At 42.3% G+C, this 13,280-nt stretch overlaps 1 protein-coding gene across 1 annotated transcript; it reads right to left on the minus strand.

The window, feature by feature from the left end:
- Window positions 1-488: 488 nt before the first annotated feature.
- DRGX (dorsal root ganglia homeobox) lies at window positions 489-11,500 on the minus strand (the record flags this gene model as incomplete). Its single annotated transcript, XM_009706848.1, has 3 exons — window positions 489-754; window positions 10,887-10,999; window positions 11,328-11,500. Coding segments are annotated over 3 exons (552 nt in total), but the record flags the coding sequence as incomplete, so codon positions are not given.
- Window positions 11,501-13,280: the final 1,780 nt, after the last annotated feature.

The raw sequence follows: 13,280 nt of genomic DNA on the forward strand, positions 1-13,280 counted from the left end.
ATTTGGTTGAAGTCAAATGCCATCAGAAAACAGCAGGCCAAATTGGTATATACCTGCACATTCCTTCACCTCTGTGTGCGCGGTGGGATAAATGATGCCTGGATGCCTCTCCTGCCCCACACCTCGCGTCCAAAGTGCTGCCCTGCTGTCAGCCCTCCATCTCATGTGGGATGAGAAGCTGAGATGTGCGGGAGCAAGCCAGGATCCTGGGTGTTTCAGTGTTCCTAGGATGTGGAGCTGGGGGCTAAAAACAGTTTCATGAATGTTTCCAAACACAGATAGTGCCGATAAATCAGGGAAATGAACCTACAGCGGCGCAAGAAAAGCAAGGGTGTGTGAAAGGCAGCCAAAGAGACCACTCAGATTTGCCAGGTCCCTGGTGGCCCAGTGACGTCCTGCTGGGGCACAGCCACCCTGCAGTTCATCCCGTGGCAAAGCCCCAGCAGCGGGTCCCTGCCCTGAGCTGAGGGGCCAGCGCCGATCCGCTCTCATACGCTCTTCTCCCCTTCCATGTGCTCCTTGGCTGGAGAGGGCTGCTTGTCCTGGCTTCCCTCAGGGCCGGGTTTGGCGGGAGGAGTGGGGCTGCTGCTGGTGGTGGGCAAGAGGTTGGCAGACTGGAGCACAGCCTCCGAGTGCTCCCGGGCCTTCATGCGCAGTGCGGCCACACTGGCGGGGCGGTTGCTTTGGCAGCCATAGGTGGGCAGGAAGGAGAGGCCCATGGGATCTGGAACGCAGCACGAGCACAGCGGGCTCCCTGGGGAGGAAGGAGACAAGGTACCATCACTGATGGGGAAGGTCACGGGGACTGTCCGTGGTCAATCTGGAGAGGGCAGAGATGGGGCTGAAGTCTCTAATGGCAACAACCCCCTCCTCTATTGACCTTTAGTGGGTACATAGACGTTCTCTGGATCAGGGCTAGAAAAGCTATATCCTGTTCTGCTGAGGCCCACTGTGAAGGGTATTACACTGTGAGTCATCCAGGTGACAAACCGAGTGATCGAGGGCAAGCAGCGTCAGAAGCAAGCAGTGAAGTTTAGATGACATATGAGATTTCCTCACAAGCGAGGCTGAGCTCGTCCCTTGCCCTCATAACAAGTTCCTGCTCTGTGGCTACCACTAGCCCCATGCTGGAGGTGTCCCCTGCCCTCCACTTGCACACTGAAACCTGATCAATTTGGGCAGCTGCATTCATTGGGTGAGTGTGGGGGTCCCATCACTTATCTACACCTGAAAGATAACTGCAGAGAGAAAGGTGAAAATATTTTGGTTATTATGCAGGAACTGACAACCTTCTCTTATCTCACTGTAAGATGAGATAGGTTTTTCCTTGGCCAGGCAGGCCCCTGCCAACTATTGGCATCATGTCTACCTGCAAGAGTCTGTTCTACCTTCACCGACCAAATGCCTGTGCTGTTTAATGATGACACCGCTAAGAGAACAGCCTCCAGAAGTGAGTCACGGCCACCTAAAGCTGCTGTTGCTGACATGGCTTAAGAGTTCCATCAGCAAAGACAGGCCAGACCATCTCTACCTTGTCGTCTGAGATACATGGGCTGTTACAAGCAGGCCATAAAACACTGGAGAGAGGGTGAAATGGGAATTCCTCTCCCATTAAGCCAACAGGCTCCCCTGCAAGCCACTGACAGAGGCAGTCCTCCCTCCACCAGCTGCCTTCCTGAGCTAGACCACTGCAGGCTCTTCCTCTGGCTTATTTTTGATAACACTGGGACTTGGGCCAGTTCCCAAAGAGGTACACCTGGAAGTGTAGGTTGACCACTGGGCAATACATGCAGTCCATCCAAAAAGCCATATTGGTACCTAGCTTAGATGCATCTATTGAATAAAGGAGCATGTGTCAGAGGAGTAGAGAGGGGACACAGGGAGGCAGTGGCTCAGCTACTACTTTAATTTGCTCTCTGCTAAGAAATGTTGGCTGACACCATTTTGCCAGAGGTCTCAGAGGCCACACAAACTCCACATCCTCTTCTACGCCCCTGGCAAAAGCCTGTCCTTTGCTGATACGCTACCTTCCAACAAGAAACAGCCCGGCCACGCACATCCTGACATGATGCAATGTCTTCCTCTGATCTTTCCAAGCCAAGGACTTGCTTTAATTTCTGCAGTTAATATTTGAGTTAAATGGCTCATGACTAAGTGATGGAGCTAATAACCTGCAGGGAGCAGGTAGTCTTTCTTTTACACTTCTGCTCTCGGTAGCAACGGGTCAGTACCCATCTGCTAGGGATGAAGGTAGACAGTTGTTTGTTTTTAGGATGTTGGCAAAACTTCTCCACAGCAATTGTCAGAGATTAGCAGCTTGCAGGTAACATTCAGGGAAAAGTACTCTTTGCATTTTGAAAAACAGAATCTACAAAGGACAACTTATTAATGAAACTGGAAAGTCTTGTTTTCTGTTGTAATACTCCTCTGGTAGAGCATATGATCAGCAGACCAACATTTCCATGGGTCCAGACATTTAAGTGAATTGCATAAGCAAGTTTCAGCACTTGACTAAAATCCTTTATTTTTTGCGTTTAGCGCTAGGAAGCTCAATCTTGAATTCTGTGGCTGCTTTGAGCAGGTCAGAAGGAGGGTTTATAACAAAATCCACTCAGTAACACAACTTACAATTTTTGCCACCACTAACCACACTCATAAAGTCATTTTTTGCCCTGTTGAATCACAGCCACTTCAGGGGTGGTGGTCGGCCACTGTTTTAACAAGAGGGAGGAGAGGAAGTTCGGCACTACAGTTTGCAGCAGGTCTTTAGCTACAGAAACCACACTGAAGTCTGTTTTTTCACTACGATTAAGCCCCACTGTCTTAAGGTTCAGCTCTGAAATGGGGGAGCATGGAGGTCTGCCTGTGCATCAGCTGTCTTTGCACTGATGCTTTCTAACACAAACTGAGTGAGACTTGCGGATGCGGCTGTTCAGCTCCCAGGCTGAGGGGAGGGCTGGTCTATCTGCAGTACCTAACACAGGACCGAGCACAGACACTGCTTAGTGAGAGGTGGGGAGAAGTGGAAAAGAGTATTCCCCTTTTCAAAAAAGCAGGAATCAGCTCCATCCCCTAAGAATAATTTTCATTCCATTGTTAGAGGGGGATAAAATATTTATCAGTCTTCAGTACCAATCTAAGCTCTTTGCTTAATAATTAGACCTGATATTACCTAGTAGCTCTGCAACCTGAGGGTGCAGTTACCTGTGGTGGAAACTAGGCTATCTCTAGCAATAATTCACCCATAAACCATTCCTCTCATTTTCACTGAGGTTAAAACACTTGCAAACAACAGCTCACATATGAAAAAAATGGAAAGTAACAAGTGTCATTTGCTCCAGGGTCCAGCTAGAATGCAGAAAAGTAGGATTTAGCCCTGTTTCTCTTTAATGTAGATTCTAAGGCAGGTTGAATCTACCTTACAATTGCCTGTGTCTCCATGTAGTAAGTCCAGTGAAATCTATCAGACTTTGCTGGCACAAAAGCCAAGACAAATGATGGGAGACTCAGGAGCCCAATGTCTGCACCTGCCCATCAATCAGCCCACAATGGACAGGGATGTGACTTTCACCAAGAAAGAGGCATCCACATACAGCAGACATCAGTCATTTTTTACATCTTATTGCAGTAACTCTGAGTCTACAGTGGGGAAGGAGGAATCATTCTTACTTATTTCGGATCCTCAGAGGAGTTTAGGCACCCAGCTCCCATCAAAATCAGTGAGGGTTAAGCTGTGAGCCCTAGATCTTGATCCAGCTTCCACTAACATCTATGACAGTCTGATATTACTTTAATGGGATTTGGATCAAGTTGCTACAATACGGACAGGGTACCATTCTCTTTCTTTCAGGAACTTACTGCCTCCTGTACACAAAATTAAAATACACAATTAGATTTCCATTAACTTACAGCAAATTCTGCTGAATTGATCTCAACCTCCTTGTATTCCTATATGAGATCATACTTTAAATGCTCAGCCTGAACATAAATACTTAATGTAATAAATACAGTCTGAAATATTTGATCCACTTGGCAGTTTAATTGATCTACTACAGAGACTGACAGGAAAAATTAAATTAGTTCTGTCTTGTCTCTGCCAACATCACATTTCAATTGTAATATTTGATCTACAATTTTGGTTGTGGACCCTTTTGTGCAGTTCCAAGGTCCCGTTTCAGCTGAGTGAGGTGGGAGCAGGGCCCATAAGTATTTAAAATATATATTTTGTATTTCAACTAACAGTTTAAAGAATTTAATAGATAGCCTTTCCAAAATGCAAAACCCCAGTTCCTTTCCTCTTTCAGTATTTGTGCATGTCAGCATTTGATGTAGAGAGCTGAAGAGCAACTTGACATGGAGTAAAGTGAGGAAAAATTCCAATTTAAAATCCTCACTTGCCAATGCATGCTGTTCAGTTTTCAGAGAAAATATTATGCTTGATTTAAGTATTGTGTTCACCTTATAGTAGTCACATTGGTTTGCCTGAGCTCTGAATCCTCATAAACTCTGAAATCACTTTCACAAGGGTTGGAAGGTCAACGACAAACTCGGGTTCATAGGGTCATTTACCAGTGAGAGCTGATTCAAAGGGAGTTCCCTCTTGCCCTTCATACACAATGCCAACACTCTGTCTATTAAAGCCTGAGGCACAAGCAGGAAAAACAAAAATGGCTTTATCCAAACTTTCTTGAGCACTGCATCAGGAGGTTCAGAAGAACAAGAAAGGCACAAACTTTAAGCCTGAAACAGAGAGGCACCAGATGCTCCCAGTCTAATTTAGGGTAGCCTCAAGGCTGCTAAAGTTGTGCTAGATGGTTCATCCTTCTGGTGCCTAAGCTGGTTAAGTGTGGAAGGCACCTTGTGCTGCCCAGAGGCTGGAGGAGCACTTCAGAGCTGACAGCAGAGTCCAAATGTTATAATTTTACATCTCCTTGGCTTGTGAACCCTATATGCCCAAAGCAAGCAACAAGGAGCTGATGATCTGGCTCAGTTGCTCTAGCAGAAGCCTTTTTGTGTAAATAACTTGACACTAGAAATGGAGGATTTCATCCTCCTTTATTTGTGCCATTAGTACTGTTTCAAAAAAAAAAAAAAAAAATTTAGAACCCAGGACCTTGTCTGTTTGAACAGGAAACCTCGCAGCAAAGCCCACAAAAGCTGAGAGAACAGAACCAGTCCTTTGAATATAGTCAGCTCAGCAACCATTTACCACTCTTCCCTTTTATAACAAAAACATGATCTGGCCCTAAATCCTGCTGACATTTGTCACTCCAAGAGGGGTCAATAGGAATGCCTGCCCAGCTAAGGTCCACTAACCTAATCAAGATTTGTCCTGGAGGAACAAGCCAGCACCCATTTCCTTCCCATGGCTCTTAGGGCTCCTAGTATCTGCATGTTCCCTAACATTTGTGATAAAGACCAAAAAAATTTACCTGCAAAGTAGGGCAGTGCTAGAGTCAGAGACCTGTGATATGGGAAACAGAGTAATTTGCTCAAGGTCTGTGCATCTGCACCCAACTAAAGAAATGTTTTAAATTCTCTAAAGTCACAGTGGCAGATAAACTAGGGAAAATGCCAAACAGAACCCACTTTGCTATATTACATGAGAAAAGTCACTAAGTCCATAATCAAGAATGACAGAGAAAATAAAGGATCCCAAGAGTTTTGATTCCCGTTCCCTAGTCTTATGGTAAGGAGTGGTGCTTCAGTTCAGTAAACGCCAGTTCAAGGGTAAGTTAGGTCCTTGAACACTTCTTTCTCAGCCTTGGCAATGGGATCAGGTAAATTGTCTTCATCTTTCCATAATAGAAATTGAAATGTAATGGATGGGCAGTTCTAGTTGTTGTGTTTTTTTCCTGGATACTGCAATTAAGCCTCCCTAATATGAACAACAGCAACCACGGCAGCAACAAACCATAAAAGAACCTGATCAATGGTGCCCTGGAATATCCATTTTGATGTGCATGATGCAATCCTGCTTCTCTATCAGTGATGTGGAGGTGCCGTGAAAACCAACTGAGCTATAACTTGCACAGAGCAGAGCTGTGGGTGAATTATGAAAGTAATTCCCTGGCAAGTGTAATTATTTCTCTCCTCATACACTGCACTCATCACGGGGTCTGGGGAAATTTTAGTGGAATGTAACAGACACACTCTTGGCCTTAGCCACGAGAATGGTAGAACACTTCTGCTAAAAACCGGAGATTCTTGTTTACACTCATTAATAACATCTTCTACATTAATGAATTGCATTCATGCTGTCATCCATTAAGAAGGTACTTTGAGGTCTCTCTCTGCACAGAACACTAGCTTCTCCTGATGACTCTATTGTTATACAGCCCATAAATAAAACAAGTATTTTCCCTTCATATTTGAGGTCTGCAATTAAATCTACTAAATGGACTGCAGATGCATGGTTTACAGTAAGTGATTCATCTTGGAATATCGTGGAAATGTCAAAGTCACCACAATGAAGTAACACAGTTGTCAAATTAGGACGATTTCAGAGAGTAACGAACACCAGAAAATTCATCTATGCAAGCCAACCTTCTTCCTGACTATGGCCAGCGATGAAGAACTAAAACCCTGGAGTAGGAAACCCTGTATGCCACAGAAATGATGATCTTATGCTAATTTTTCAAATGAGAAATTGTATTTCCTGAAAGAATAGTACATAGTGAGATGATATGATAGTTGACAGAAGTTTGTTACTAAGTACAGCCTCCAATGTGCTAAACTTCAGAGAGGGAGAGGACTCACCTAAGGAAAGGAAAAGGTCTATTGTATTAATAGAGAATATTTGACAGAAACAGAGAAAAACTGTCCAGTGATAATATAATCTTCTCTGGAACAGTCTAGGCTCTGAATTACAGTTCTGATATTGCTATTGTATAGCCAGCCCGCTTTCTTTACAGATCATCTTGCGATGGTAATCCTACCCCTTTGAGGAAAAAAGAAATCTCAGTTTCAGAGACAGCAGGGTTCATGGGGCACAGTGCTTATGGAAAATAGCTTTCTTCTCATTCATCAGAGCAGACCTAGTCTCATGCTCCAACAATATCCCCCATTTACCTAGAAGTGGCACATGTGGGGTTCAGATGAGCGCTGCCTGTTGAAGAGTTCCAGAGCCACACAAAGCATGAGGCAAGCCTACAGTGCACTGCACAGTCTTTCCAAAAGCAAAGTTGCAGGCTCAGTCCCTGCCCCATGCTAGGCTGTCCTGAGATTTCTTGTTTCTACTATACCAACTTTGTCATCAGTTATTATATCCTTATACTACAAATTAGATCCAGGAACCATGTGTCCTAGACACTTCATACAGCCTTGGAAATCTGGGTCTGAAGCCAAGCAATCAAAGTCAGAGAAGGAGAAAGAGAGGTATTAGTTTCTTTACAGAAGACAGAGAACTCTCAGGTGGCAGGATGAAAATGGTCCCTGAGAGCATAAAATAATTATTAATTAGTTACATCACCATCATCACTTGTTATTCACTGTATTGATTTTAATTGTCTCCTTCTAACACATCAGTCAAATATTACTCACTGACACCAATGAAGTGTTGGCTCACAAGCCCAACAAAGCATATCTTGTCTCCTCAAAAGAATAAGAAAACAACCTAGACTTCCCAGTAGTATCTGATGTGCTGAGAGTACCCATTTGTCTGCAGGCAGCTTTTATGGCCTTACTGAAGAATATGATTCCCTTTACTGGCCAGGATTATTCTCCCAATGGTGAGAATACATATCTATTTACAGGATCTGCATAGAGGAGCTGCATTTAATTTTACATTTGTATAGAAGAAAGAGGCGTCATGCATCCATTGGTAGTGAAATGGTGCTTTCATTCTGCAGCAACTATTTTCCTTTCAAAAGCACAAAGAATGTGTGGTAGTTTCAAAGCATGGTTGGCACAAGAGAGACACCAGGAAGAGCTCTTGATCATTTCACTCTTCAATAAAACTTCCAAAATCTTGGAAAACCTTACTGCTTGCTGAATTTATCCTTATCCAAGCAATCCAAAACCAAAACAGCTCAGAACTTTATGCCCTGTGCTGAGTTTGATGGGATTTCATGTGGCATAAAGTCCTATGCCCTCAGAATTACTGTGGCAGAGTCCTGTCAGCATTTCTGCTGCAAATTGCGACTAGATTTTCAAGGGAGAGGCTTAGGTCACTTCATTAAGACACGTAAGGACACAGACTAATGCCCACATAAATGTAGGGTTAGTTCTCCTTCAACAGGCCTGAAGTGTACAAATCAGCTCCTGACTCAAAGGGGGAAATGAGAGGGGAGAGTCAAACAAACTGAACTGAGCAAAACGAAGAAGGTCATATAAAGGTTTTGAGAATACTGTGTCTCTCCTTGTCCTTTCCTTCCTTCCCACAACCATTATCTCTTTCTTCAGACTGACATGTGAGCTTGCTTTGTTGTGTTTTCAAAACAATGGTTTAGATGAACCATCATCATTCACCTGGTGTTTCCATACCAAAGAAAAACAAAATGCGAATCAGGCCTGTGACATTTTTGATCCACTCAGAACCTCTAGAGATCTTCCTGTTGATCACTGCCAGTTAACAAGACTGAAGCTCAAGGTCTGCTGTGCATAGGCCCTACCCTAGCCCAAATGAATTGCTCTTGGAGAAACAGGTAAAGAGGAACTTGTGGAGACGAGTCAAGGAAAGAGGAGACAATACTCCATATATAAATACCACAAGGAAGATGCTACAATTATTCTTTGCTTGTATAAATCAAATTTGCCACCTTACAGAACAACAAATTCTTCCTCCTTAACCTCAAAGCCAAAATTTAACATTATTGAAACCTAGCTGCAGAAGAAAAAGATCTCCCCTCAAAGTAGCTCACTTCCTTGCAAGTATAACAATATGCTGACAGGCATACACAACTCCACAAAGCTCCTGGTAGGTGGATATGCAGATATGCAAGTCTGTAACTAGATTTCTTACAATCAAAATATACTACATTGTCCCAGTCCCCTTGCATGCATCTGGGGATGCATATAAACCAGGCATCTCAGCAATGAACCACACGTGTAGCTGACAACATTCATCAAGACAACATCCATGGATCTGATAACTGACCATCCTATACAAATTTTTAAAAATTAATATTTACTTTTGGGACCAATTTTTCAGAGACACTGTCTCTTAGCCTGGGCAACTGACTGTCTAATAAGTATCACTACAAGAGATTCAGGAGTAGGATTTTTCCAGCCCCTAGGTTGTAAAACTGCTATCAAGCAGAAACGAACAAATTATTAATTTCTCAATTTAGGGGCTGAGCTGTAAAATCACAGGAAAGAATTTCTGGAAATTTTCCAAATAAATAAAACTAAAAAAACCCCTCATGACAATTTTTTTTCATTCATTTTTATTTCATTTTGCTTGGCTTTTGTTTATTGGGGTTATTTTTCTTAAAATGTAGCTGCATGTAAACATGAAACAAGTGAGAACAACATATTGATGCATTTAAATTTGAAAATGCTTAAATGTAAATTTTAAGAAAAAAGAAAAATCCCTTACGTCCATCCAAAATCATTCACTGAGACCAACCCCGTTTCCACACCTTTCAACATGCCCAGGACTATATTTATCAATAAACAATCTTTTTGCCTGAAGAATTTCACCTGTATCTACTCCAGAGAGGCTGTTCCTGCCCAATGGAAGAAGCCCAAAGTTTCTGCCCCAAGACTTCGCAGCCACAGGGCAGAGATCAGGAGGACTCATGCAGTCCAACAGCTGCTGCCCACTTACAGGGTTTAGGTTGACAGTTGTCCTGGTTTCGACTGGGATAGAGCTAAGTTTTTGGGTTCATGTCACATTTGTGTGGCTTTTCTTGACTCAGAATCTCAGACCTCAGTATGTCTGGCTTCAGCTTTTTTGGAAAGACGGGAGGGAAGCGGGAACAGGGGGGCAGGACACTGGACTTAATGTAAACTCAGCAGTTCCAAACATTTGCTTCAGGAATACACCTTGGCAATGCTGATTTAACTGGAAATACTCACAAAGAGCATGAGGTATTAGAGGACATTTGTGTTTGCAGTGGAAGGTCTTAAATGGAGAAACTTTCCTCACAAATCATTGCATCACATCGGGGCATAGAGTAAATGTACGTGCCACTTTGTGCTTGGCAGTGCTATGAGGCTTTACATCCTATAAATCTATAAATTGAATTCATCCTGCTTACACCCTTAGTCTTATAAATTGTTAGACTAGGAACAGCTAATGGATCAGCTGGTGATTTATTTTTAAAAGATGCATACTGCTGCTTTTTGGGAACTGAAAAGGATAGGAACACTGCATGTACCCTTCCTGAAGCTTGGGTCCCAGGTAATGAGGAATTACTTTGTATCCTCCCGTGTCCCCATGCACATGCTTTATTCAAGTTCTCAAAGGGGACCTACTGTTCAAGAAGAGAAATGTCTGGCATTCTGCAGAGATACACTGCGAAGGAAACCGCATGCAAAGAGCGGATGAGGCATCAGTAACAGTGCCAGGTAATGTATAATGCAAAAGGATGTGTATAACTAATTTATTAGTATAAATTTGACTCTCAAAAAAAAGCAAATGCAAAGAAAACTCTAAAGGAGCAAAGCCTACCTGCCTCGCTCCTTGAGACAAACCCCAACCTCACTAAAACTAACTGTCTGAGTAAAATGAAGGAGCTTCGCCACAAATGATGCTACAAGTTACAACAGGAGACTCACTCCTGTACCTGCAGCATTGGTCAGTACAATTACTGCCAATCATAACAGAAAGAAGGATCCATCATTTCCCAAAGGCTTCTCCACTGCCTCAAGTGGGACTATGCCGCTTAGTGTGAAAGAGACGCTCTTTGAGTTTATCCCTGAAGTTAAACAAAGCCACTTACCTTTTAGAGAGGCGACATGGGATAAAGCTTGTGCGTAAGTGGCTGTGTTAAGAAGAGTCCCCGGCAAGCAGGAAGGGAAGAAAGGTCCTGCAGGACCCACTGCTCGACTCAGGCTGATGGAGAGGGGAAAACAGCTTCATTACAAAACCAGAACTAGCTGATTCCAAAGACAGCATTTGTGCATGCACACAAACATGTTGATGTCTCAGCATCCAACTAGATGGGACCGAGCCTGGATAACATTAGCCTCCTACAGCGACCAGATTTTCAGCATCTCCACAGGGAGCAGTGAGTTGCATGAGAGACAGCTCATCTTCTGATGATGTGGGCTGTACCTGAAGGTGACACTATGTAGGTCAAAGCTGAGCAGCAGGCAAGTCTGTATGTGTGTACATACATATGGCGCAAAGAGAGGCAGCTGATAACATGTATTACTCTTACCTCTGCTGGATCTCCAGACCCTCTTTTTTGTTCCTGGTTTGGTCTGCTGGAGAAGGAGAATTTAAATTCCTTGCAGGAGGTGCCACCTCAGCCATTGTTTCCTTAGAGCCCTCTTGGTCAGAAGCACCCCTCTCTGTTTTCCTCCATTTAGCTCTTCGATTTTGGAACCACACCTGGAGTAGGAGAGAAATCCAGGCTGAATACCATGTTTAGCTGAATGTGAAGCAAGGAAATTGTTACTCCAGTGAAATCAGTCATTTAGAAGCTTGGCTAAAGCTTCCTCTTATTTTGTGTCCCCATCGTTATTCTAGATGAGCCTTAGGATTACACTTGTATCTGGAATATTTCTATGTCTGGAAAACAAGCCAGGAATGTCTAAAGACATTCAAAAGACATGTTAAAAACTAAAAAAAAAAAAAAAAAAAAAAAGAGTTTTGATGTTACTGTGCCAGTAGTTAGCAAAACATTTAAACCTGTGCTTGCCTTTATGCACATATTTAATTCTCACTGATTTCTATGTTTAATATATCTAAAAGACTTTTGTATAGGGATGGACTTAAATGTATATCTAAGCACTCTGACGAAACTGTATGTAAGTCTTTAAATGAGCTGCTGCTAGAATTAGAGAGTCAGAAATGAAAAGGTATGTACTAGGCCGTTTTATCCAGCCCATTTCCTGGAGAGGACTGATACTTGCTGTTATTCCTCTGACATGTTTGTCCAGCCTGCGTTTAGAGGACTCAAAAGGTGGTAGATACTAATTTTACAACTGAATACACACCAGTTTCCAAAAATTATTTTTTTTCCTGTAATGCAATACAAATATTCATGGTTTTGATTTTATCCCCTGATTTTTAGTCCAAACACTTTTTTTTTCCATTTACCTTGGTGCTGATGCTCTGAAGGCACCTTATTTGAGGTGGAAAATGCCAAGCCTCTGTTGAGGTCAGGAAATCCACATTTTAATACATGACTTCAAGTAAAAGCGAGATTGTTATTATTATTATTGTCCTCCTACAACTCCATTTTAGTTAGCTGCCTTTTAATTGCATGTATCAGCAAACATTGAATAATGATTTTATCTATATTCTAAATTTAGAGCAGTTAAATGCAAAGCAAAATGCAGACACTTTCTTGTGTCTTAATTGAATGAAGGTCACAGCTATAACAACATTTAATTGAGCTATTTTTCATTATCATATTTTAATGACTTTGCACTGACAGTTCGCCTGCTTCTGAGGAAAGAGCATGATGAAGTCGTTTATTTCCCTATTTAGTTATTGTTTGACAACATCATCTTCGATTAAGACTCTGCTTTATAGCACATTAATCATATTTGAATGAGCAAGGGGTATAAATGTAAACATATCTCCCATCCTGTGTTTCCCCATGTCCCTGCATGAAGGCAGGCTAAACAAATGCTTGCATCTATTGTCTGTTTGCATAATAGCCAACAACAAGGCTAAACACCAGTCCTCAGCAATCTAATTGTCACCACCCCTATCTCACCCTTGCACCTTTCAGGAAGAAGTTATGATCTTCCACTTCTGAATGCTCAATAATTGTCCCATTTATCTCAATTTGCAGTTCAGTCTTTAGGCACCAATAGCCAAAATGGCATTTTTTATTATTTTTTTAAGCCAGTACCTACAATGCAGTGGCAAAAGGAGATTTTCATTTCCAAATAATAATCAGTTTAATTTGCCCGCATATGACCAATGATTCATGTTCAGATTTAATAATCAGGATCGCATAATCTGATTATAGGAGAAATAATTTGTTTACAATCCCCAATTTACTGCAGTGAATTCCATTATCTCTCTTCAGCCATTGGGTTTTAAGAGATACTAACATGACCCTAGGGAACAAAAGGCAAGCTATTATATTTCCTACAATTAGATCTTTGCATAGTCTTAACCCCGAGCACCTAAATAAAAAAAAAAAAAATACAAA

This window comes from Cariama cristata, unplaced genomic scaffold (genome assembly GCF_000690535.1).
Source record: "Cariama cristata isolate BGI_N322 unplaced genomic scaffold, ASM69053v1 Scaffold45618, whole genome shotgun sequence".
NCBI lineage: Eukaryota > Metazoa > Chordata > Aves > Cariamiformes > Cariamidae > Cariama > Cariama cristata.